This window comes from Entelurus aequoreus, linkage group LG02 (assembly GCF_033978785.1).
Source record: "Entelurus aequoreus isolate RoL-2023_Sb linkage group LG02, RoL_Eaeq_v1.1, whole genome shotgun sequence".
NCBI classification, from domain to species: Eukaryota; Metazoa; Chordata; class Actinopteri; order Syngnathiformes; family Syngnathidae; genus Entelurus; species Entelurus aequoreus.
The window spans coordinates 75,642,109-75,670,059 of record NC_084732.1 but is presented as its reverse complement, the minus strand read 5'-3'; the positions used below and the strand labels follow the sequence as shown (position 1 = coordinate 75,670,059).

The 27,951-nt window shown below is 38.8% G+C and overlaps 1 protein-coding gene across 5 annotated transcripts; it reads left to right on the top strand.

Annotated features, from left to right (window-relative positions):
- Positions 1-230: 230 nt before the first annotated feature.
- LOC133639262 (cytoplasmic polyadenylation element-binding protein 1-like) lies at positions 231-27,879 on the top strand. Of its 5 annotated transcripts, XM_062032449.1 has the most exons (13): positions 314-452; positions 540-595; positions 715-904; positions 5,627-5,845; positions 6,783-7,012; positions 7,196-7,445; positions 7,690-7,803; positions 9,764-9,868; positions 12,014-12,150; positions 16,457-16,655; positions 20,255-20,349; positions 20,457-20,537; positions 26,578-27,879. In XM_062032449.1, exons 2-13 carry the CDS (start codon positions 581-583, stop codon positions 26,686-26,688), a joined length of 1,746 nt encoding a protein of 581 aa, XP_061888433.1. In that variant the 5' UTR covers positions 314-452; positions 540-580; the 3' UTR covers positions 26,689-27,879. The 5 variants fall into 5 exon arrangements, with proteins under 5 accessions (XP_061888458.1, XP_061888433.1, XP_061888467.1 ...); XM_062032466.1 differs by lacking the exon at positions 314-452 and having other exon boundaries at positions 457-595; positions 715-886; XM_062032459.1 differs by lacking the exon at positions 314-452 and having other exon boundaries at positions 457-595; positions 9,764-9,853.
- Positions 27,880-27,951: the final 72 nt, after the last annotated feature.

The following is a 27,951-nucleotide window of genomic DNA, read 5'->3' as shown; positions in this document are numbered from 1 at the left end:
TATACATATTTTAGCAGTAATTTCACTGAAATAATCAAAGTATTTCTGATACCCGTTACATATACATATATATATATATATATATATATATATATATATATATATATATATATATATATATATATATATATATATATATGAAATACTTGACTTGGTGAATTCTAGCTGTAAATATACTCCTCCCCTCTTAACCACGCCCCCAAACCAAGCCCCCGCCCCACTCCCGACCACGCCCCCACCCTCCCTAAATCGGAGGTCTCTAGGTTGGCAAGTATGTGTCCCCCACACTTCTGAATCCCACATTTTTATTGGTATTGGTATATGTAGTGACTTTTTATAATAATTAGTACCAAGAACACGTCGATTTGTTGATGTAATGGGTAAAAAGGTGAGTTTATCGGCGCGGCGGGAACTTTGAAGATGAACACATAAGGAAACGGAGGCCCTCGAGGGTCAGTTGACTCATTAGCTGAGCGCACGTTCACTGCATTGACACTAATTAGCAGGTCTTCATAAGTATGACTTTTTATGGTCCTCAGTCGTTCTTAGCGCTCCTTTGGCCTAACTCTATCCCCACGGCATGGCTTTTTCCTTGGTGAGTCATAACAAAAGTGTCCGTTCTAATTGAAACACGGGCGTCGTAGTCACGGCGCCTGCGTGTTTGCCAAGTTTGTCGTCGCCATTGGTGTTAATGACAGAATTGTGTCGGCGCAGAGAAGCGAGCCTCGCAGGCCCGACAGCCCCGACGCGGAGTCCACGGCCTTGTCGACCTGCATCAACGCCGACATCTTCCGTAGGATGAACACCATGTTGGGCAACTCCCTGGACCTGAGCGGTGTGTGTACCACACCCAATAACACCAAGAGCAAGGCGGACCTGCTGTGTGGTACAGACCTGCTGTGTGGTACATGACTAATATTGTGTGGGCAAGGGTGGCCATTTTCTCGCCAGGGAGGCTAAGCTTAGCCTTGTTCCATGAATTATTGCATAAGCACTCTATTTTACTCACATAAACGGTGTCTATAAAGCCAACAAAGTTATTACAACGGTGTACAGCTCCACTAATGGACATTGGAGTGTTACTTTCAAAGGCAAAATTAAAGTATTGTTAGAAACCTAATTTGATATGAGGCTTTATTGTATTATATGTATAGTACATAATTTTATATGGGACTTTATTGTATTATATGTATAGTACATGTTCCAAAAAGAAAAAGCATAAAACACCACCAGAGTTAGAGATATTACAAGTCCAAGTGATGAAGCTTAGTGTTATGCTCATGACTTGGTGTAACTAAACATTACCTTATAAGATGAAGGCAATTGCATTTTATTGATATTTGAAATGTGTTCAATGTTTATAAATGAATATTTAAATATACTAAATGTAAAAAAGGGAATAAATATTCAAAATAACATCATTAAATGAAATCTAGTTTGGTTACGCCATCATGAGCGCAACACAAGGTTGTAAAAGTTTCAACTACATTTCTAAATAAGATGTCAAAATCAAACTGAAATCAAATGCACACACAGCTCAAAGATTGATCAATACCTATTTAAATTTAGTAATACATAAATATGATTTATCAAAATATAAAAGAAATATACCTGAACAGAACGCTCATGATGGTTACACCAAAAAGTAACACTGAATCGTGTTTTTCCAAGTTTTTGGGGAATTTGTATGCTATTTCCAAGCATCTCCTTTTTATTATCGTTTATTTTAAATGGTCAAACTAATGCATATTATATATGCATGCCCTATTAAACAAAAAAAGAAGTCATATTCATTTTGATTGTTACATTTTGAAGTACATTTGTGCAGGTGGGTGCGAATGTACCCATTACCAGAGCTGTACACAACACTATATTGATAGTCAATTACATAAAAATTACAACAGAGGGTAGTTTTTGTTCCTCTTTAATACCTCCTATTTGGGCATCAGTTATCTTTTGCCTCGGTGGTGTGTGAATTACCTGAGATACATGATATATTCAACATAATGCTATTAAAAAGTAGTGGCTAAATAAAAAAATCAGAACATATTTAACCAGCTAGACAACACAAATCTGATTATCTCATAAATTGCTTTTGAAATCCATTTTAATTGTAACAGTATAGTTGGATTGTCTGTATGCATGAATGAAGAGACACTATATAGACCAGCGTTTTTCAACCTTTTTTGAGCCAAGGCACATTTTATTCATTGAAAAAATCCGGAGGCGCACCACCAGCAAAAATCATTAAAAAATGAAACTCTGCAGCAGTAAAGTCGTTGTCGCAATTGTTGGGTATGACTTTAAACCATAACCAACCATGCATCACTACAGCTCTTGTCTCAAAGTAGGTGTACTGTCACATCACGCCGTGACTTATTTTGAGTTTTTTGCTGTTTTCCTGTGTAGGGTTTTAGTTCTTGTCTTGCGCTCCTATTTTGGTGACTTTTTCCTGTTTTGTTTTCCTGCAGCAGTTTCATGTCTTTTGAGCGCTATTCCCCGCATCTGCTTTGTTTTAGCAATCAAGACTACTTAAGTTGTTGCTATCCTTCTTTGTGGGGACATTGTTGAATGTCATGTCATGTTCGGCTGTACTTTGTGGACGCAGTCTTTGCTCCTCTAAGTCTTTGCTGTTGTCCAGCATTCAGTTTTTGTTTACTTTGTAGACAGTTCGGTTTTAGTTTCATTCTGCGTAGCCTTCCCTAAGCTTCAATGCCTTTTCGTATGAGCACTCGCCTTTTGTTTATTTTTGGTTTAAGCATTAGATACTACAAACCCCCGTCTCTCACGAGGTGTTCAGGACATCTACAAAGCATTTGGCTACCGGCTGCCACCTACTGATATGGAGGAGTATAACAGTTACGCTGCCGAGCCTAAACAGCACCGACACTTTATTATGAAGACTTATGGTGGAACTATGTGTCTGGCTTTGTGGTTACAGTTGGTGCACAAAGCATCGAACAATAAGGGTAGGTTCATGTTTTGTTCCATTAAAGGGGAACTGCACTGTTTTATCGTTCACAATCATGTCAGACATGATGATGGATGTTTTTTGGGGGGTTTTCTTTTTTGCATTGTAAATATTGAATACCTTCGATCAAGTCTGCTTGCCATGGAGCCTATGGGAGCCGCTCCATTCCGCCTATAAAGCCCTTAAAAAAACACCTCCATCAAGGTTTTATATACATGATGTAAGTATATATGTAATGTAGTAACAGGCAAATTTATAATTAATGACTTATTTTGATCATTAAGCATACGCGGTGCATTAATTTCCCATACGCATCAACAGCGTTTGCTTTTTCTCTTCATCACTGATTACTCACTGCATACTTCATGTTAGCCAACAAACATAAAAACATCACTTACTGTGCAATGTCGGCTGTCACTGGGAAGTTGACTGCTCGAATGTCATATATTCACATTTAGATGAATGACTCATAATCCTCGTCTTTTCGTGTCGTTCTTGCCATTTAAATAGCTGTCAAAGTGTACCAACTTCTCAGACTTCTTCTCTCCAGGTGAGATGTATGATTTATGATCTACAATAAACTTCCTGAGGAAACACCTCGCCAGTCTATCATGGCGAAATTGTACACGGGCTTGTGATCTCAGCGCCACTATAGTTTTTGTGTTAGCGTTTGTAATGTCACTAATACTTGGTTAATATTCAAATCACAAAATGTAAACGGAGTTGGCGGTTTTTGAATTGTTTTTTTTATAGGTGGAATAGAGAACATCCACTGGTTCCGCTGTAAGCATACTTTACGTTTAAAAGTTAGAATGCATTTAAAAAAATAAATCATGTCTTTCATAATGATTGTGAATTATTGGCAAAATTCCAGAAAAGTGCAGTTCCCTTTTTAAAATGAACTATACTTATTTCTATTTGGAACATTGTTACAAATTCATAAGCACATATTTTTGCCCAATTATTTAATATCCAAAAGAGTCATTGGTTTGGTCCCACCCCTGTATCATAAGGAGCAATTCTAAGCAAACAAGTCTGAATTTCAAATTCTTAAGTGAACACAGTGCAGGACCAAACAGCGGTACCGAGAACGCATGAGACCTGGGTCTTGATCCACCTCACAAAGTGAGGCAAATGTAAACGCCACCGCATCAAAACCATACATCACTAAATTAAAATAATGCAACGAGTTAAATACAATAAACATACTTTATTCAAAAAGTGTTTGTTACTCATTGTTTGGTGTCTTTTTGTTTTTGAACAATTTGCCATAGAAAGTCCTACATAACCTAGAATAAGTTGCGTTGTGCGGAAGCTCATGTATACTCAATGTACAGTCCAATCATGGCGCAACGTTATGCATATGATTAGGCCTTTGACAAACTTAAGTTTGAATGCAAATCAGACCATATGAACATGATAGAATCATTTGTTTTTTAGATTTTGGTCCATACCAGACTGGAAGGGAAAAGGCAGTGATTCCCAACCACTGTGCCGCATCAGTGTCATGAGCGCATCAGATGTGCCATGACAAATCCAGACCATAGCCACCTTAAGTTACTAAAGTCTGTAGGTTCGCATCACAAACATGCAAGACTTTTGCAGCATGTACATTTTGACTTAAGATTTACACTTGAAGCTGTACAACCGGTGTTGTACTGTAGTAATCTTAAATTGTTTTTTAATAAAGATCACAATGTTGCAGTTGCCAATTATTAAAATATTCATGTCAATACCTGCCATGAGTGCCAGCAGCTGATTCACGCTGCATCACCAGTTTGTAGCATTGCAGTACAAGGTTGTTTTGTTTTTTTATGGAGGGACCCAATTTGGGAGATGTGCAGTTTTCTTCAATTAGCACAATTTTTGTCTTGGAATGTTATTGCTGATGGCACCAAATGACTTGGATTTTTTTCTCTTTTTTTTTTTTTTTTTTTTTAAAGTGACAAACTAATGTGAATTGGGAGACCCAGCTCAGCAGTTGCTGAATCAGGGCTGTAGCTGGTTTTTGGAAGCTTTCCAGTCAGAGAGATAAGGGAGTAGCTTGTGCACATTGGTTTGTCCTTTAACATCTGATCAGTCAGCTGCTTCCTCACAGCCAGGCTGGATCTCCTCTGTTACTCTATGCTGCATGTGTGTACAGGGGGGTTGGAAATCAATTTACTGACCAGTATAAAGCAGTCCAAGTTTTCGGCTATGTTTTTGATGCATCCCACTTATTTAATATGTAAGCCTGCTGAGTCATTGATACTGGTGTGATGCTGCTGTAGCTGCCTCCCCCTCCCTCGCTGGCTCAGGAAACAGGCTAGACAGAGTAAGCAGCAACATTGACAGTCCTCCTCTGCCTGCTGGTACCAACTAGCCGATAGCGCTGGCAGGGTTTTTAGTTGTCGGCAAGGAAGCAGAGGTGGGGGAAGCTGATGTCAATATCAGGATTTTGTGAGTGCATCAGCAGTCATGTCACATGCTGCTAGGTGGGTCAGCCATGCAGATGGAGATGCATGGCACATTCAATGGGCGCAGAGGCAGCAGGTTAGCTACCCCTTCGTCCAGGGTAGGGTTCAAAACAAATTGTCTGTATTGTAGCTGTGAGTGAATTCCTTGTTAGACTAACACCTTCTCCTTTTCTCTTGGACTGGATTGTGCACTGTCAAGAGTCAGACCTGGCTGCAGTGGGCAGCAGGAGGATGCTCTTCGCCAACCGTGGCAGAATGTCCGGCTCCCAGGAGATGCAGTCATCCAGGCTCCAGCCAAGCATGACAGACCTGGGCCTGGGCCTGCAGTCTCTTCGTTTGTCTGGCTGGGACAGACCCTGGAGCAGCCAGGAGACAGAGTCCCTCTCCTTTCCCCATGTTCAGACGACCTCGCCCTCAAGTAAGTGCCATCTTTGTTTACTGTTTGGTGGAATAATTTGCCAAAACCTGACACTGTTTGCTGTCAGGTCTTTTTTTTTTTTTTTTCCATAAGTCAACAATTCAGCACAAATGTGACAGTCAGGCCAGTGTATGTCAGTGCTGTAGCACCACCACAGGATGATTTGGCAGTTTTTGCTTCAGCTCGCAGTCTAGCGAGGCAAATAATCCAGTAAAGCCTCATTATTACCCACCAAAATGCAATATTTGCCATTGTCTGTCTTTACATCATAATTAACTTATCTATTGCTTGCAAAGATTGCCAGCTTTACCGCCTAGTTGCTCACATTTGAGTGGTTTGATCCAGGCCATGCAACATTAAATTGTTAGTGTTTTTTAGTCTTTCTAAATGAGTTAACATGACAATGACCCATTTGTTCGACCCACTTGTAGTGCTGAAAAGGCATCGCTGCTCGTCTGAACCCACCCAGCATAACTCTAGAGGTGGCTAAACTGGGCCGACAAAGTGGGACAGAGCATTTGAATGCGGCCTGTAGTTGAATATCTCTGCCTCCCGCTTTCCCTGCAAGGCCTCATGCACAACAGTGCAGTTGGATAGATGGTTGTTATATGTAGTAATGTCTAGTTTACACGGGTGTGTTGGTCATATATTGAGTCGAATGCGATAAAGTGCTTTTAATTGTATAACGGATAAATGCAGAACTGTTTAGTAACTGCTTCCCTTACATGATAAGGTTGTGGAACTGAATGTACTGTAAATGCATTGCTGACTGATAGCGGTCTGTAACGCTCCAAATGGCACATTGAAAAAAATTTTTATGCTGTCAAGTTTCAAATCTCTTTAGCTTTGACATTTTCAAGTGTGACATCCTGACATATTAATGTTAAATGTTCCTATTCCTTGGTTGATTTATGGCAAATGGTGCATTTCTTTCCAGTGCTGGGCATCCTGAACAGTCCCTTCAGTAGCCTCCTTGGAAAGCCGCCAGCCTACATGCCTACAGAGTCCATGGGTATGACTGCTGACTTCCTGGAGAAGTTCCCTGGCATGGCTCGTATAGCTAACCGCCTGGACTCCAGCTCCTTTCTGGACTCGCGCTCCAGCAGCCCCGAAGACTCTGAGACGAGTGGTTTCAGCTCTGGTTCCGACCACCTCTGTGACATGCTGGTAGGTACAACTGCACATTCAACCAAGGAAAGTGAGAGGAACTTGTATTTCCACAGTCAAGTTTTGTACCGTAATAAAGAACAAGGCTACAAGGCTTTGCTACAATCCAATCTGATTTACACATACTAGAATACAATGCAATTAGCTTGTCAATCAGTTCTTTTTCTTCTTTTGGTACTTCAGTCCACTTTGCGGATTTCGCCTCCTCTGCCTTACCTTGGATCAAACATGCAGAAGGATCTTCTGCGACTGGGATCCCGCTTGGACTCCCAGGACAGCTCTCCTCTGACCCCACCATCCAGCGCCAGTCCAACTTCTGCACTTTCCCGCCGCTGGCGCACTGGCTCTTCCTGGCCTGGCGCAGACATGCTTGACCAATCTGACGATTCTTTTAGTATTGAAAGGGAGGCACGCCTTCACAGACAAGCTGCAGGTATGTTTGTTTTTGTCTTTTTTTTTTTTTTTTAATTTATTAACCACAATAAAAGGAAGTCAGCATACTATGTTCGGTTTTTTGGAGACTCTAAATTGTCCACAGGAGTAAGTGTAAAAATAGTTGTATGTGCTGTGATTGACTGACAGCTCAAAAATAGTCAGATGGCATAGTCTCCAGATCTCCTTTGCTACCTAATGACGATGAACCTCGGTAACTTTAGTCTTGGATTTCTTTTATTCAGCTGTGAATGAAGCTACTTTCACCTGGAGTGGTCAGCTGCCCCCAAGAAACAACAAGGATCCACTCTACTCCTGCAAGGTTTTTCTTGGTGGTGTGCCCTGGGACATCACTGAAGGTAATTGTCGCTTTCACCACCAGGGTTAGTTGCCCCTGAAATAATAATTGGCCTTTTCAGAGAATTAGATTGTTACCCATTGGTTACCCTGTTATCAAAGTAGAGGTTTAAAATAGTGATTAGCTTTTTGAAAGTCACTTGGAGCAATCTAACTTTTTGCATGCAAATCTGCTTGGTCCTAAAACTAATATCCGGTCAAAGTTTTTATTTTCCACCCCAGTTTGTAGTGCATTTTGACATTTGTCATTAGTCAAATGAGCAGTAACATTGCGAATAGCTTGTCAAATTGCCACACAATATGAAGTATTGAAGTAATTGTTCAGCTTTGTTGTAATTTAGCCTGCTTCAACTTGAAAAAGGCTATAAACACTAGTTGATTTTCATGCTTATTTCACACATCTACTGGATCTGGTCAGGATAGGGCAAGCCTTAAATGAAAGAATGACTATTCATTTACAGGAACAACATTTCTAGCAGCTTTACAAGGGGAGAAACACATAGGACGGTGTCAAATTACCACTCAGTTTAATCATTGTTTGGTAAATCTATGTTTACTGGGAATGTCAAAATAATTGCATTATTGTGGATTAATCTGATTTTTAAAAAATAAAAATAAATAAATGTATGATCAGCCAAATTGCAACACATTGACTCAAAATTCCTGAAACATCTCTAGCAACTCATTTAGTGTAGGGTCACTGTCACAAATGTGCAGTTCTGGTAATGACATGTTGCAGAACTAAAGTCAACATGGAAGACTCTAAACAGCACATTGACTCGTTCAATGGAAAATCGATTACAAAAAGACAGGACTACCATCGACAAAGTATTCTGAACATTTGGCAGAATGTAGGTTTTTTTATAACCAAAACCCTTACAACTTGAATACCACATCAACACAAAATGACTTGGTGTGGAGAAATTGGATATTTTGAAAGTTTAACATGATAAAGGTATAAAATGTGTTTGGTGCATATATTCTTGTCTTTTGACTTAACACCATTATATTGATTAAAATGGGGTTGTGTTTAATCTAATTAGTCCAACCCTGTGATTTAAATAGTTTTTTGCAAATGTCTCAGTTATGTTTTTCAAACATGAAACCCCCATTGGCTATCTTATTAGCATAATGGTTTAAGAGAACCTATTTAACAAATGTATGTTAAAATTTGTAGAACTTCATTTTTTTGGCGTCTATCATAGCTCTTGTCCGCGCAGGCCCACAGTAATGAACTTGGTGTAGGAATAATGAAACGGATGCGGGAGAACACAAATCACTCCAAACGCAGGTCTTGTGACTTTGCATTGTCTTTTCTATGTGCTTGAGCATAGGATGTTTTGTACCAGAAAGAGCCGCCGTCTTGATCGCGGCTTTAAAAGAAAAAAAAGTACCGTATTTTAGGACACTATAGCACGCACCGGAATATAAGCCGCACCCACCAAATTTTTGAAAAATATTTTCCATATTTGCCACATCGGGTGGGTTCAGATATATACGTTGCGAAATAAGTTTTTTACACAGTAAGATTCTGTAAATGTTTATTTACATACCTTTTAATTGTTTCCAAACGGTGCCTGTAAAACGGCAGTAAGACAAAACAAGTCATCGTCATGGACTCACTAGCTGCGGAAGCTTGCTCTCCAATCGGCTAAACAGACTCAACTCCATGGTGACATTTTGGTAAGTTTCCTGGGGAATTTGTGAAACTGACACGATACAAAAATGCCAATTTAAGTTAATACTAACAAAGATTATCAACTCAGTATATCTAAGAACCAACAACCTAGTTATTTTCAGTGTCTTACACAAACTGTTCAACTACTTTCTGCACTACTAATTGCCATGCGGGTATTAAACCTACTGGTAGGATTGTGGTGTAACATTTGATAGCATATTGTCCAATGAGTGACTTGTTTTGCAAACGATAACTTGCTTTCCTCATTGTTATCCTTGTTGCAGCTGGGCTCATAAACACATTCAGCGGTTACGGTCCTCTGACAGTGGAGTGGCCTGGTAAGGATGGGAAACACCCTCGCTGTCCTCCCAAAGGTAATGTGGCCAAAGGTAATGACGAGCTGGTAGGCTTTTTTTTTTTACCTACATGGTTTCTGGGTGGCACTATGGTGGACACACTGGCATGCTGGTGAGTTTAGTGTGAGCATAAGTTGCCACAAAAGACAAATCTTAACGTGAACATCCTGACAAGTTGGTGGAAGCTGGTAACTAATGGTTTGTTGTTCACTGGTGTTGTAGCTGATATCCATAGTTAAAGTTGCTCTAACAGTTTTAGCAAGACTACAAGTATCTATAATCTCTTCTGAAATAATACATCAACAGGTTATGTGCCGTGTGGTTTATTTCAGACATGCTTAAAAATTTACAATGAGGAACTTTATTGTTTCACTAATACTAGGCCTATTCAACTGGTCCGCTAAACCTTTTTAATTTGGCCTGCCAACATCACTTAAATGGGCTTGATGAAACCATTACAATTAGGGGGGGGGGGTCGATGACAAACTCATTCAACCCTGGGAAATTGTAAAAATCAGACCTAACGAAATTGTAAAAATCAGACTTAACGACAGGACAAAGTATGAATCTTCTTCCCCTAGCAAGAGGTGCTTGAGTCATTATTTCCCGTAGGACCTTTTGAGCGGCGGACACAGTTAGACCAGCAACGGTACAAATCCACACCTGTAAGCTTCATCACGAAACTTGGTCAAATATTTGTAAACAGATATTTTGCATAAAGCTATTACATTTTTGTATTGAATTTCTGACTTTAATGTCTTTTGTATTCGTGGTTGCATTATTTGTCTGAGTGACTGGTGATCAAAGTTTGTTAATACATGTAGCGTTAAATTTGCCCAGTAGAAGGCGATAATGCTATTGTTTTGAGCCACATTCCTGTTTAATTTCTGTGTAAACATCGGTAGTTGTATGAATGTATTAACACTGAACCTATTTATGTAAAGTACATAAATGTTATACTTTTGTAAGTTTATATTTTCAGTCTTACAAACCTAACAGGAAGTGTAAAGAAATAAACCTGCTCAGTGGCCTTTTGGTTAATGCCTGCCCTGAGATTGGTAGGTCGTGAGTTCAAACCAATTAATTGGGGGTTAAATCACAAAAATGATTCCCGAGCGCCGCCACTGCTGCTGCTCACTGCTCCCCTCACCTCCCAGGGGGTGGAACAAGTGTATGGGTCAAATGCAGAGGGTAATTTCATCACACCTAGTGTGTGTGTGAGAATATCAGTGGTACTTTTTAATTTACGAAGGAACATCAACAAAACTTCTGGAGCTTAAAGTTAAAGTACCAATGATTGTCACACACACACTAGGTGTGGTGAAATTTGACCTCTGCATTTGACCCATCCCCTTGATCACCCCCTGGGAGGCGAGGGGAGCAGTGGGCAGCAGCGGTGCTGCGCCCGGGAATCATATTGGTGATTCAACCCCCAATTCCAACCCTTGATGCTGAGTGCCAAGCAGGGAGGTAATGGGTCCCATTTGTATAGTCTTTGGTATGACTCGGCCGGGATTTGAACTCACAACCTACCGATCTCAGGGCTGACGCTCTAACCACTAGCTTCCGTTTCTTCATGCTGTTAACTAGCTGGAGACGACTAGCGAAGGCAGAATACTGAATTTATAGACAGTGCAGTGTGAAAGCCGATGTTTTCTTTGTATTTAGGTAAACGCAGTCTCAAAGGAGTATAACCAATATAATCCGAAACATCCACATTTCAATGTCCGGCCATTGGGCTCTTGAAACTTCATTATGTAGTCGAATAGCCCTGATTTATACAGTAAAACATGTCTGAAAAGGAGGAAGCAGCTTCATTAATCAGACCTTTTTTTTACTTTTCCTATTGCTGATAGATAATTGCCAACAAGTGTTTTTATAAGTTGACTCTGTTTGTAATTTAGTTTATTCACTTCCTGTTTTATAATGTAATGTATAGCAATGGATTAGGGTGTATGCACGGATAAGGGAATAAATACTACAATGTAAATTATTCAGACATGGATTTGTTCCACTAACTTACTGAGTGTGCCTCACATTTTGCTCTTTTAATGAAATGTAAATTTTTGCAGAAATTGCGTTGCAACCTTGCATTGCCGTGTCATTGTAAAGTGTTTTGAAATTATATCCAAATACTGACTGTATGAACCAACTTAAGGTGTTCTCTTGTCCTCGTAGGCTACGTTTACTTGGTTTTTGAAAATGAGAAGTCTGTGCGAGGCTTGCTTCATGCCTGCTCCCAGGACCCGTTTCACCCAGAGGATAACAGGGAATACTACTTCAAAATGTCTAGTCGCAGAATGCGCTGCAAGGATGTGAGTAGGAACTTGACTAACATATTACAACTTGTGACTGTTTAAAGATTACAGGAAAGTAAAATATTTCAGTTTCAATGATAGATACTTATGAATATTGAAACATTTAGGCCTGGGCCAATATTTGATACGTCAATTAATCGACGATGAAGGAAAAATAAAGTCGGTAAGTTTTCCAGCATACTTTTAGAGCATTCACATGTTTGTAACATAGCGGAATGAAAAGGAGGGTGAATTATCTTGTCCTGATCAAAGTCTTTGACTCATTGTGCAGGGCCGCTGGCCGGCTAGCATCGCACAATGCAACTAGTTAGCATGTAGCAGCTAACATGGACAAAATGATCACAAAACCAAATGCCACCGCACCAATGTGGGTACCGTATATTTCAGTTTAAACCTTTGGAACAAGAGGAGCCTATCACCACAAGCCAGTTTGCGAATGTGTGTGACTACAACAAACCTGCGTGCCCACTTGAAACACAACCACTCCAGTTAGCACTCACTTCGCATTTAAACAAAACTGTGCAAAATGCTGTGTGCTCACAGAAAGTGTGGTTAAATTAATGGCCAAAACATGCTGTCATTTAATAGTTTATGAAAGTAGCATTTTTTATTTTTTTTTTAAGTGTCATGTCTGTGTTGCTCACTCAAAATCCGCCAAACTAAATTTTGTTTTGCATTTGACCGGTTAATACATATGTTTTAAAGTTAAAAGTTAAAGTACCAATGATTGTCACACACACACTAGGTTTAAACCGTAGTGTTTATTATTTTGCACTTCTGTTTAAGGTCTTAACTTGTCGTTGCATAATATACAACTCTAATATTCAATATTGAATTGCAACTTTGTCAATAATTAGCAATTTTATTTTTTATTATGGTTGTGTATATTTGAAGCCACCCAATCGCCTCAAGATATTTTATTGCTTTTGGTTGTAATTTTTATTCAAGTGCAAATTCTTGCTAAAAAAGTTTTATTTACCTTGGAGATTTAAACATTTTCATTCCAATTACATTGTTAAAATACACAAGAAATAAGTTTACTGCATTTAAAAGGATACATGCATTATGTATTACATCAATGGTTAATTTGGTCTCATAAAAATGGCAATAATTCGTAGGTCAATATGTCACCAAGCAACATTTATCGGACCAGGCCTGCAACATAAAAATTGACGTGTAGCACAAATGAATGGGGCAAGTTTGGGGAGATTTTGACAATGTGGATGGGGGGGCTGGATGATGTGACAAGGCAAATATATTTTAGAATAACTTAACTGTAATGGCAGAAAAAACTTGCAGTGTTGAACATTGTGATAGGGGTTCTTCTGAGACCTCTGCCAAGGCACAACTTTACATTAGGTAATATTTTTTTTTAGTAGTTTGGTTTGAATTTATTTATTAGTTTACTTGTAACTGAAAATACCAATCAGCCTTCCCCATTGAAATCAATTAAATCACATCAATCCTTGCTGGGGCCCCGAAAACACAGTTTTAACCAACAGTCTTTTTGAGAAGTAATGAACTTATAGATATTTTATCAAACAATACAATAGTATTAAAGGGGAACTGTCCTTTTTGTGGAATTTTGCCTTTTGTTCACAATCATGAAAGACGTGACGGGTGTTTTTTATTTATTTAAATCCTACTAAATAAATTGGATCAAAAGTCTGCTTACTATAGAGCCCCTAAAAACATCCAAACACCATTAGGGTTTAATATATATTATGAAAGTATATATGTAATGTAGTAACAGGCACATTTATAATACATTTAATATTTACGTATTTTTATAATTTGAAGTGTACGTGGCGCATTAATTTTAAAAAATCACCTTTGCTTTTTTCTTTATCATTGATTACTCACTGCGGACTTTGAGAGCCAACAAACCTAATAAAACATCACTTACTGTATACGGTCTGCTGTCATTAGAATGGCAACTGCTGGTATGTTCATATATTCCCATTTAGGTGAAGAATGTCTCATAATCCTCGCGAAGAAACGTGGTGGGGGAACAAGCGCTTCTCGTGTCGTTCTCGCCAGTTCCAGGTCCTAAATTGGCTGTCAGTGTCCCAACTTGTCGGATTACCAACTCAATCTCATGTCCTTGTGAGATGCATGATTAATGGTCAAAATTAAACTTGCATAGGGAGACAGAGGTGATTTTGTTGCCGCTATAGTATCTGTTGGTGCTTATATCGCCAATACTTAAGTCACAAAATGTAAATGGAGTATTGTTGGCGGTATTTGAATGGTCATCAGATTTTATGGGCGGAATAGTACAGCTCCTATTGGCTCCGCTGTAAGCGGACTTTTTACGTTCAAGAATGTATTTTAAAAAATCCATCAGTCTTGTCTTTCAAAATAATTTAACGGTAGGCTAAAACTATGCGCGTCATGTTAAACACTATTATGACTAGGGATGTCCGATATCGGGCTGCCGATAAATGCTTTAAAATGTAATATCGGAAATTATCTGTATTGGTTTCTTAATCGGTATCGGTTTCTAAAAGTAAAATGTATGACGTTTTAAAACGCAGCTGTGTACACTGATGTAGGGGGAGGTACAGAGTGCCAATAAACCTTAAAGGCATTTCCTTTGCATGTGCTGTCCGAGTCACATATCTACCGGCTGTTGTCATCATGAATTAATGCAAGGCATACTTGTTCAACAGCCATACAGGTCACGCTGAGGGTGGCCGTATAAACAAGTTTAACACTGTTACAAATATGCGACACACTGTGAACCCACACCAAACCAGAATGACAAACACATTTCGGGAGAACATCCGCACCGTAACAGAACAAATACCCAGAATCCCTTGCAGTACTAACTCTTCTGGTACGCTACAATAATAACAACCCGCCCCCCCAACCTCCTCAGTCTTTCTCAGGGAGAGCATGTCCCAAATTCCAAGCTGTTTGGATAGATAGATAGATAGATAGTACTTTTGATTCCTTCAGGAGAGTTCCCTCAGGAAAATTTAAATTCCAGCACAGTGTACAGAATTGAGATCAAATTTAAAAAGTAAATAATGGGGGTATAAAAGGAAACAGAATATAAAAATATTACAATAAGAATAAAAATAAAAAGCGACAATGAGAATAAAAGAAAACAGTAAAATAAGTATATAACAAGAGAAACTAGGCAGTAGTGACCATGTTATGAAAAAGTATTGCACTGTTATTGTTTTGAGGCATTTAAAAAAAATAAATAATGCACTTTGACTTCAATAATAAATATGGCAGTGCCATGTTGGCATTTCTTTACATAACTTGAGTTGATTTATTTTGGAAAACCTTGTTACATTGTTTAATGCATCCAGCGGGGCATCACAACAAAATTAGGCATAATATTGTCTTAATTCCACGACTGTATATATCGGTATAGGTTGATATCGGTATCAGTAATTAAGAGTTGGACAATATCGGATATCGGTAAAAAAGCCATTATCGGACCTCTAGTTATGACAGAGGAAGGCGCAAAGGTGACTGTTTTGAATAAAGGCCTAAAGATTTTCAAGTTCACATAGAAAAACACCACTACAATGCAAAAGAAAAATAGAACTAGAAAGAAGTGCCACGATAAACAAGTAAAACGCAAACAAAAGTGACATGGAACTAGTATCCCAATAAAATTGATGTCATGAACAATAATATACTACCCAAATTTAGATGGCAAAAGAACAAGACAAATTGGAGAGTAAGGCATAAAAGCATCGCAAAAGTAGCATGGCTAGAACAGATGTTTGTGGAATCATACAACTCCGCTGCCATGACAGTGCAGATGCTGATGGGCATCGCGCCGCCCACCGCCCGTAACCTGAGGTCTGCAAGCAAAAGGACAGATGTAAAGCTAATGCACACAGTGCAACCTAATTCATGACTGTGCTCTTATTTTTCCCCCCAAAGTAATGATTAAGAGAGCTCAATTTAAGAATTTAGTGTCTACCAGTTTTACTGTTACTGTACTGCATTTAAAAATCTAGTCTAGAGGAGTTATCTCTAAGACACAAATTGTACTATGCTATGTAATAGGCCTTGTTTGAATAATATAATTTTGAGCTGTTAAACAGTTGATAAAATGTGGCCCATCATTAATCTTAAAATTCAGGGAACATTTTTTATTTTTCAGACATTGATTTGTGATCATTTAACTGCTCGCTCTAATTGGACAAAATCATTCAAACTGCTCAGCTTTGTAAAAACATGCCTGGCATCTTATTAGATAAAATCATGTGATTTTGTATTTTGGCTTAACTAAACCTGGCTGAAATGTCCTTTAAGACCTGTTCTGTATTTTCAGGTGCAGGTTATTCCCTGGGTGATTTCTGACAGCAACTATGTGCGCTGCCCCGCCCAGCGTTTGGACCCCAGCAAAACGGTGTTTGTGGGCGCCCTGCATGGCATGCTTAACGCTGAAGCACTTGCCAGCATTATGAACGATCTGTTTGGAGGAGTCATGTATGCAGGGATTGACACAGACAAACACAAATATCCCATAGGTAAGAACTTTTTCTTCCTTATTGGCCATGGTGTTGGAACAGCTTTAGACGTCACATGACTACCGTAGTTTATCGCTTTGTTGGCAGAAGTAGCAGCTAAAATTATTGTTGCAGCTTCAACATTAATTATAAGTTGAACGATACAATTTAATAGGTTAAACATAATCCACTTGTAATGCTTTTTAAATCTACAGTAATCCCTCCTTTATTGCAGCCAATTGGTTTGAAGGCTGACTGAAGTGAATTCATTTTGATGAAGTAGAATTTTATATTTTCGTAGTTCGAGCATAAAAAGCGCATTATGACCTAAATAGTTTTTTTAACATTGTTGCTGTGATGGTTCTTAATGTCGCTCGGGTCAAAGGTTCCCCGATGTGGGATGTTTTAATGCACCAGGAAAGGTTTTACTTTCCTCTTATGAAAGTAAACAATGACTTAATTGCCATGACACTGTTGACCCAGAAACTAAGTTACAATCTTTTTTGATTGTTTCAACATAATAGGAAATGAGACAAGTACATTTAAAGTCCTTAAGATATTGATCCCTTTCTTCCTATAGTGACTTGCAGCTTTCTAGCAACCTAATTTCAAGTGTATTTTCGTTGAAGTGATTGCAGCTTAGTGAACAGTAGGTTTTGGTTTTTTTTGCCTCCTGGTGAAACAACTAAATCGAGGTAGTTAAACATCTTACAAAGTTAAATAGCATAAATAAGAGCCTACATCTTAATTTTTATGAAGTCTGATGGCTTGTCTTACATTCCACAATTCACAACTTTTTCCCTCAACCTTTTGTAACCTTTCTTTTAGGAAAAAACACGTGTAGGGTTTCCCCCAGCCTTGTGGGGGTGGGCGCATGTCCATATGACATAATCAGCAATGGTGCATGTATCAAAAAAAAAAAGGCTAAAACAATCTTGTACACATTTAAAAACAAAGTATTATATAATGTTTTTCTAATTTTCAATTGTTACTTTTTGTACAATGTAACAGACTATACCAGAAGCAGCTACTGGTCTTTTGTAGAGAAAGCTAATTTTCATCTACTCTTTAACCAGTACAGTCTCCTATAACCGATAAATCAATACAAAGATGCTAGATTTTACAAAGGAAACGTCACACAAAGGATTATAAGACTATCCATATCAACTCTGAACTACAGAATGAAAATAGAAAAATGCTTTGGCAATGGTTTATATTACAAGATTTCTAAATTTTGCGTCAATCCAAAAGGATTCAGCCTCAGATAATCATGCAGAATCCTGTGTCACTACACGATCGGTTCATGCATGCGCAAGAATTACGTCACTTTCTCTTTTTTTACAACTGCATTGCTGTAATTGAATATTTTATATGAAAAGTACTGTATGACGATAATTCTATATGAAATTACTCAAGGGGTTGATTAAAAAAATCAGTATCGCCACAATTTCAATCTCTCTGTCACGAGTCAATTTTTTTATTATATGTTCCTTTATTTTTAGTTGAGGCACTTTACTTAAATCTCTGCATGATTACAAAGTAGACTTTTCAATTGGCAGTGTTGTAAATGTATGCATTTGATGTCAAGTAGTAAAGATTTTATTTAGCTGAGCAGATCTTTTGGGTTTCTATATGGATCTTAACGTTTTTGAAAAATACTATTAAATATTTTTGTATGTAATGTCTTATTGTTTAAATAAAGATTGCTTAAAAATATAACCATGGTGGCAGCGTGCAAGAACATAACTGCCATAAAACAGGTTGACAGGAAGTGGGGTAGTCTTTGCGCAAGGGTGGGCCGACACTCACTTCCAGAGATGCTTGACGATGGGCGGGACAAAGCCATGATTGTTTTGCTGCAGTGTAACGACTCACTCTATTGATTTCCATGGGGGATTATAGACGCTAAATTTAAACACTATTTAAAGAGGAACTACACTTTTTTTTTTTTTAATTTTGCCTGTTCACGACTCTTATAAAAACAAGACATGTTTGGGTTTTTTTGCATTTAATTTGTAATCTCGTTTTAGGTGGCTAGCAATGCAGCTAATGGGGTGGCAATCCCTTCTGCCTTGAAGTCACTTTAAAAATGTATTCAAAAACTGCCAATACTTTGTTCCAGAACCTGTATAATAAAGCTGTTGGGCACCATTGTTGGAATGCAAGACACAGTTCAGTGTTGGCTCTAACACATAGCATTAGCCATAAACTAGCTTCAGTCAGCAGCTGAATGACTTTTGAGTTTGTAATGCACAACGCGGTGCAATAAGACACCAATCTGTACAGACTGGAAAAACATGAACAATCATACTGTATTTCAGTATCATGCCACAGCTTGCTCGACAGTGTAATAAGTGACATGATCATGGTCAATATTATGACTCACTTGATGGACATTGTCCATTTTTTTTAAAAAGTTGACTTTGGGTAAGCACACAATTTTTCTGCATAGCTTGACTCAAAGTTCCACATTTACGTCAAGTCACGCCGGTCCTTACACTCTGCTTCTGTCTGCTCCAGCGTTTCACCCTCTTTGTACTAGCTTCTAGTTCATCCTCTATATTGAGGTTAAAAAAAGATAGGGTTGTGAATCCTCATTTGTCCAAAAATAGTCATCTTCGTCTTTTACCAAATCTGCTATGATTTAGAACACACACGCATGTTTCCGGAAGTAGAAAACATTTATTGCAAGAAGGGCGGAAACGGAAATAAATGCGCTGAGGAAAAAAGTTCTGGAAATGTGTAAAGTTACAAATACAGTAAATATTGTACACATGACATATTATGAATGTGGTACTACATTATGTATGTATAATTATACTGTACTTGCATTGTGTAAATAAACGCTGATGAAAGCCTTTGAAGTTGTTTGAAGGCTACTATGGCGCCATTAGCCGCATCTTGCAGGCATTTTTATATCTTTAGAATCCTAAAAAAGTGTGTTCTTGTCCAAATCCAAAAAGATTCCCTTTAATGCACTGACGCTTCCACATTGAATGAGAAAGTTGTCAGCTGTGGCATACTGCAAGTAGCGGATTATGTACAAAAGTATTCTACTTTTTAAGCACCTATTTAGTCAACTGGACTGCTTGGTTTGTCTTGTCCAAGCAGTCCAGTTGCGATCAATTGACTATCCTGAGATGACAATGCCCTGGATGAATGAGAACCCTCAGACATTTAGTTAATGGAATCTAAACAAAAGTACATATTTGACCACTAATATTTATGGGAAGTTGAACCAAGCAGTCAGCATATCAGTCGTATCTCAATTTCTCTCCTTAACAATTGCACACCGCACATTTTGTAGGTGTTAAAGTAGTTAGTAAGTCCGCATCGCAGACCTGCTGTCTCGGCTCCAATCGCGTGCGTCTCACTTACTAACATCTTGTGTTAAGTCGTTTCAGTGGCCGAATTTTCGGTGCATCGCTCAATAGGCTACATATTTACATTCGTACAATTTTATTAATTTCATTTTTTGCCCACGTAAAAGACCCTCCATTTTTAAGGTGCGGTGGCTTATTTTGCCCTGGCCCTGCGCCCTGATCAAACCCTGCTCTGTGTGATGTAAAGTACAAGAATGTATGTTCAGTCCAAGACTTGAACCATATGTTGTTGTACAGGCTCTGGACGTGTGACTTTTAACAATCAGCGCAGTTACCTGAAGGCTGTGTGTGCAGCCTTTGTGGAGATCAAAACACCAAAGTTTACAAAAAAGGTACTTTTGTTTGCTTTTGTGGAAGGCTCATCAAAATCTGCTTTGACCAAGTATGTTTAACACAAGGAATTTGACAAACACAAAACACTATTTGCCTCTCCCTTCAGGTCCAGATTGATCCTTACCTGGAAGACTCCATGTGTCAAGTTTGCCTCCGCCAACCTGGGCCTTTCTTCTGCAGAGACCAGGTGAGTGCAGTCTGGCATACTGTTACTCTTCTTTCCGCTTGAACAGTTTCTGCTTTGATAATGCATAATTAAAATGACATAGGTCAGTACTTTTATAAGCGCCGACCAAATTATGTCTGTACTACAAAAAATGTCAAATAAAACTGCCATATTTTGATACCTTTTTGTTACCTGTGATGTCACGCTCTGTTGGAGACTCTGCTTGCTCAAACACTTGACTACCGCTTGATGTTTGCATTTTCCATTCTAACAAAGAAAACATGATAGAAAACGCTCTACTTTACACAATACATTAACTCTATGCTAATTTACACTGGATTTTCCATAGACATGCTGCTGATTAGCATTTAATGCTAAAGTATAAATGTTCGTATTATGAAGCCAGGTTTTGGTACCCATTCCGAGTAATAAGTTACAATACTTGCAGTATAAACATTACAAGACTACATTCAGCTTAATAAAGACTGTCAATACACTTATGTCTTGACTATAATACTTGCAAATGAGACTTAAGTGTGAAATGTAACTGGACATAAGTTATTATGGGTTATACTTGTATAGCGCTTTTCTACCTTCAAGGTACTCAAAGCGCTTTGACAGTATTTCCACATTCACACACTGATGGCGGGAGCTGCCATGCAAGGCGCTAACCAGCAGCCATCAGGTGCAAGGGTGAAGTGTCTTGCCCAAGGACACAACGGACGTGACTAGGATGGTAGAAGGTGGGGATTGAACCCCAGTAACCAGCAACCTTCCGATTGCTGGCACGGCCACTCTACCAACTTCGCCACGCCGTCCCTTACCACCTGACTGTTAAATAAAACTTGCTGAATTAGCATTTACACATGAACACAAAGTACAGCAAATGGGTACTGTGAGTAGTACTAGGACTTTGTACCGTATCAATTCAAATGTGAAAGTTACCCTCGCTAAACAGACGTGCTCTTAACATTTTGGATTCAAAAGAAAAATATATATTAGTAGGTGGGTTAGACCGCTTAGTTAAACTCCAAACTAAATCTGCACCAGCACTAAAGTTTGCTACAGTATCATGTAGTGCTCCGTCACAAAGACTTCTGACATTTTGATGAGGGATGTGCCGATTGATCAGTGTCAAACGATTTGTCAGAGGATCGGCAATGGCCGATCACACCAACCATTGCCGATTATTGCCGATCCCCTCTGGCTGACTATTTATTTTTAGTTCCCCGGCTGACAAGCATGGAGGTGCTCCCCTAAACTAATCTCCTCCATTACTGCAAATAAAGTGCATTTATTACAATCTACGTAGCATTATCACCGGAGGACAAGGCTAAACATGTTACACATGGCAAGCCAGGGGTGGACATGCTAATAATAGCTAAGCTAATTTGAAATAAGTGCCAAGTAAAGTTGAAGTGCAAATGGAAGAAGTTTACAGGAGAAAGTAAGCAGTTGTTGCCAGGAAATTAAGAGTTGGAGGATAATAGAACTGTTGGCAAACACGTGAAAGGGTGGCTCTATCTATAAAATGGTGTCAATACCATAAGTGGTATTAGTATATGATCATTGCTCAATCATTTTGATTGGTTAGGTTTACAAACTCAGAATAAATCCATGGAAAAAGGATGACTTGAGGGTAAAAAAGTGATTATTTTTTGTGTACTACTGACTTTTTTGATCAAACATTGTATATAATAAAGGAGAATAATGTAGTGTAAATATTATAACTCACCATGAATACAATGGTACATGTACAGTTAATACATGCACTGCAAAAAGCCAGTGTTCAAAAACAAGGGGAAAAAAATACAAAAATGAGGGGTATTTTATTTGAACTAAGCAAAATTATCTGCCAAAAGAACAAGAAAATTTGGCTTGTCAAGACTTTCCAAAACAAGTAAAATTAGCTAACCTCTATGAACCCAAAAATACCTTAAAGTATATTCTCACTAATAACTGTACTACTATAGGAGTATGTATTTTCTATTGTTTCATTGAAAAAACTGCAAAGTCCATTTGGCCGTCATCTGTTTTAATATGAGACACAATTGTGCCAAAGTCATGATTTTTTTTTCAAGAAATTATTACTTTAAAAAAGTAGTTTTATACTTGAGTGTTGATGACACAGCTTTGCAACAGTTGATATTCTAGTTTCAAGCATATTTTACTCAATATAGGTCATCTAATCTCAGCAACAAGCTGTAATATCTTACTGAGATCATTTAGGACAGGGGTGTCCAAAGTGCGGGCTGCTAATTGTTTACCGGCCCGCCACACATTCTGGAAATACTATTGTAAAAATAAAAAAGAACACTAAAAAAAGTGGAATGAGGTGAAATCTAACGAGAAAAAGTTGCAATGTTGACACAAAAGCTGCCATGCAGGCTGTTTTTTCTTTTGTCTTTTTATTTTTTTGCCATTGCTCAAAAAAAATGACAAAAAATCCATGTTATAATGAATTATTTTCAGTGCTCCAATTACTTCAAATATTTCACTTTAAAATGTTTTATGTGGTAAATATTGCATATATTGTGTAGTAGCCATATAAAAACATCCAAGTTTTCTTTGACAAAATCGCATAAAACAAACAATAATAGTTCCAGCATAAAATCGACATATATCTGAAGTTGATCTCGTAACTTAGGTTTTTCTTTTACTTTCAACACTTAATAGAAATGTATCACTTAAAGGCCTACTGAAATTTTTTTTTTTTATTTAAACGGGGATAGCAGATCTATTCTATGTCATACTTGATCATTTCGCGATATTGCCATATTTTTGCTGAAAGGATTTAGTACAGAACGACGATAAAGATTGCAACTTTTGGTATCTGATTAAAAAAAGGCTTGCACCTACCGGAAGTAGCGTGACGTAGTCAGTTGAACATATACGCAAAGTTCCCTATTGTTTACAATGATGGCCGCATGAAGTGAGAGAGATTCGGACCGAGAAAGCGACAATTTCCCCATTAATTTGAGCGAGGATGAAAGATTTGTGGATGAGTAAAGTGCAAGTGAAGGACTAGTGGGGAGTTGAAGCTATTCAGATAGGGAAGATGCTGTGAGAGCCGGGGGTGACCTGATATTCAGCTGGGAATGACTACCTAACCCAAGGTTCATAAAGCTTATATATTCTTAAAAAGTTACGTACGTGACGCGCACATACGGTCAAGTTATCGAATGTTTAGCAGCCAAGGCTGCATACTCACGGTACCTGATATTCAGCTGGGAATGACTACAACAGTAAATAAACACAAGACATATATATACTCTATTAGCCACAACACAACCAGGCTTATATTTAATATGCCACAAATTAATCCTGCATAATAACACCTGCGTGTTTATGTTAGCTCCTAGCTCCTCTGCTAGCTCCTAGCTCCATAGAACACGCCAATACAATTCAAACACCTGATCAACACACACAATCACTCAGCCCAAAAGACCGTTCACCTAACCCAGGGGTGGGCAATTTTTACCGGGGGCCGCATGAGCAACCCGAGCACTGCTGGAGGGCCACATCGACAATATTTCAATTAAATTTTGCTCAATATTATTTTTGATATATACCGTAAGATAAATAATAATAATAATTAATAATAATAGTAATACTTCAACATAGTGCATGTAACAGCATTCCATGACTAATATAAATAAATTAACATTAATAATAAATGACAGTAAAATAAGCACACGTATGACTGAGGAGTCATAGTGTAACTTTGTGTGATGTTTGAGTTGTCCGACTTTTTGTGTGGCCATAAACGCACCAGTGGTTTAGTGCTATGCGTGTTGGTGACAGATGACAAGTTGGTCTTGGCCTGGTTTGTACGGCAGAAAATGACTAGTTTTTCGAGATAGAAGTGTTTTACTTATGTTTTTGGTGTGGTTATGGCCGAATATAAACAGTTTTGCTCAATAAAGTGATCGATATAATTCCTGGCCTCGAAGCATCTCGTTGGACGTTACAATAATTGAACAGTGTTCAATTGAACGGTGTTGACGAACACCGTTAGGGCCGCTTGTTGTCACTGTCACTCAAAGTTGCATTGCAAAATTACATAGAATAAATATGTTTATTTTGTTTAGAATTCAGATGGGATTTGATTTGGTGCGCGGCATATATTTGCTGCGCGCAGCAGACGCTTGAGCAGTGCGCAATTGCGCAGGCACGCACCTTAGAGGGAACGTTGCATGGCAGTCCTTGTCTTGTTGGAAACACGCCATTCTTCATCAACTTTTCTCTTTTTAGCGTCTCGGGTGTAAACCGTGCATCACTTGTCGCTGCATGTGCACCTTCACTCGCAGGTTACACACTGACACACGCCCATAAATAATAATTTTCAAAATAAAAGCAGCACAGTTGTATTGCGCGCACGACATAGATGTTTTTTCAACTTTATTTTGTAATTAATGATTGCAGCTGTTCACATTCACTCACAATCACGCACACGCATACGTCCACACGGAAGTAATACAAATAACGATTTTCAAAACAAAAGCAGCACCGTTGTATTGCACACTCGACACAGATACTTTTTAAAATTTATTTTGTAATTTATAATTGGCCTCACGCGGGCCGGACAGGGACGCACAAAGGGCCGGATGCGGCCCGCGGGCCGTAGAATGCCCAGGTCTGACCTAACCCAAGGTTCATAAAGCTTATATATTTTTAAAAAGTTACGTACGTGACGCGTACGTAGGTACGGTACGTGTTATGCTAGCTCCTAGCTCCATAGAACACGCCAATACAATTCAAACACATGATCAACACACACAATCACTCAGCCCAAAAGACCGTTCACCTAACCCAAGGTTCATAAAGCTTATATATTTTTAAAAAGTTACGTACATACGCAAAAAAAAGCCAAAGCTGCATACTCACAGTAGCACGTCTGCGTCTTTGTCATCCAAATCAAAGTAATCCTGGTAAGAGTCTGTGTTGTCCCAGTTCTCTACAGGCGTCTGTGTATCCAAGTCAAATGTCCTCCTGGTTAGAGTCTCTGTTATCCGAGTTCTTCCATCTTGACTGCATCTTTCGGGAATGTAAACAAAGAAGCGCCGGCTGTGTACTGTTGTGGCTGACTACGTTCGAAAAATACGTCCATTTCGCACCGACAACTTTCTTCTTTGCTTGCTCAGCTTCCTTCTCCATAATGCAATGAACATGATTGAAACAGATTCACGAACACAGATGTCCAGAATACTGTGGAATTATGAAATGAAAACAGAGCTTTTTCGTATTGGCTTCAATGTGGAAGGCATACCCGTGTTCGCCGGTCTACGTCACGCGCATACGTCATCCTCAGAGGCGTTTCGAACCGGAAGTTTAGCGGCAAATTTAAAATGTCACTTTATAAGTTAACCCGGCCGTATTGGCATGTGTTATAATGTTAAGATTTCATCATTGATATATAAACTATCAGACTGCGTGGTCGGTAGTAGTGGGTTTCAGTAGGCCTTTAATGAGTGGGGCACCTTTTGGATCCCAATTATATTTAGTGATTTTTTTATTTATCTTTTCACTGTGATTACCCAAAAATATGAAATAATTAAAATCAATGGTGTCCTGCATTATTGATCTTTTAGGGCTCTAATTAGTAAATACTGCATATTTCAGTTTTACTATAAAAAAAACTAAGTTTTTGACAGAAAAGCCATAAAACATTTTTTTTAATTTGTATTACTTTATATCAATTTGAAGTTGATATAGGGATTTATTGTAAGCGTTAAATAATTTAAAAAAATAATAATCTTGACTTATTTTTAACATTTTAATGACTGAGACCCTTTATGGTCCCCGGGACCCCTAAAGGTAAAATAAATAAAATATCCATATATTTTGTTATGGTTTGAAAATGAAAAATATCAAAATGGCCCCCACATGCTTTAATTTTTCCGTGTGCGGCCCTCAGTGGAAAAAGTTTGGACACTCCTGATTTAGGACCAAAACCCTTAAAACAAGTAAAACACTAACATAAAATCTGCTTAGTGAGAAGAAGTATCTTACTTAGATGTCAGTTTTTGCAGTGTATGATGTTTGCCGTGTGTGTGCGCAGGCCTGCTTCAAGTATTACTGCCGCTCCTGCTGGCACTGGCAGCACTCCATGGACATCCTCAGCAACCACCGCCCTCTCATGCGCAACCAGAAGAACCGAGATTCCAGCTAGGCGCCACAGACGGGCGAGAGAGTCCCCCTCGGGCGAGGCTGCCGAGCAACCAAGGAGCGCACGTGCCGGCCGCCCCTCGGCGTGAGGGGCGGGGCACTCCACCAGGCACTGGGATGTATCACTGTAGGAAATGTTCACTTTTTTGCACTTGCTCCATTTCTGCTGTTCACAGTTGGCACTATGCACCGTCACCTTGTCGGGAGAGACGAGGGCGCGTTCACTTTACGGCATTTTCTCTGACCTCGCCAGCAAAGACGCACATGAGGCTCAGCTCAAAGGTTAGGGAGCGGATGAAAATGCCTTTTTTTTTTTTTTTTTTTTTTTTTGTGTTGCATAGTGAAGAGCGATCACACAAGTCTCATGCCGTTCATTGGCAGACGCCATACAGTGCCTTTAACTTTTTACTTTTTCCTCTTCCCCTTCCCCCGGTTGGCCCTTCTTTTTTTTTCCAGTGCGAGCCAACTGGCGTTTCTTACTTTGGGAGTTGAAGGTTGGGCTTCATTTAACCAGTCGCATTTCAGACTTTTACGCAGTTTTTTACTCATTTGTACACGCAGCGGTTTTAAGTCATAACATGAACAATTTGAACTTGGATTTGAATTCTACCTGGTGGATGTTTAGGATAAAATATGACTTTTTTTTTTTTAATTGCCTTGCCAGATTTCAAACTTGACAGGCACAAAGTTGCAAGCTAGGTTGCTTTGTTGCAGTTTCTATTAAAGGTTTCAACAGTGCTGGATACTGCTCACTGATCCATTAGCTTTCTACTGATGGATCTTTGTCGTATTGCTTTTTTTTTCTTTTTTTTTGCACTTTTTTAATTTGCACTAGTGGAGAGGTGGCATTGGTTTTAATCACATTTGTGCATCGGCCGGGGGAACACGCACACGTCAGCTGCTTGGTTCCTGTTCCGCTTGGCTGATTGAATAGTCCACTAGACCCTGAGTAGACCCAGTAAAACATCCCAACTTACTGAACCTTCTTTGCCTTCCTGTTCCATTTGGACGTGATTGCATAAGCTGTGTGCCAAAGAATGTTTTTGTTTTTTTGTTTTCATTGGGTTGATCATGCTGAGCTTATTGTCCCGTAAGCCAGCTGCTTTTTAGAGTTTTGAAAGTCTACCTCATTGTGGTCTGCTTAAAGTTGTGGAGTATGTTCAGATTGGGCACAATAAAGGTGTTTCAGCATTAACTTGTTTTTGTCTGCACTCTTTTCACCTGATCAGGCTTGAATCAAATTCATGTTCAGTTTCTTGATGTAGAG

Bases quoted from the DNA above. Each gene is read 5' to 3' on its own strand.
- LOC133639262 (XM_062032449.1), top strand. The intron at 5,846-6,782 runs GTAAGTGCCATC...ATTTCTTTCCAG, and splicing joins TCAGACGACCTCGCCCTCAA to TGCTGGGCATCCTGAACAGT. The intron at 20,350-20,456 runs GTACTTTTGTTT...CTCTCCCTTCAG, and splicing joins CACCAAAGTTTACAAAAAAG to GTCCAGATTGATCCTTACCT.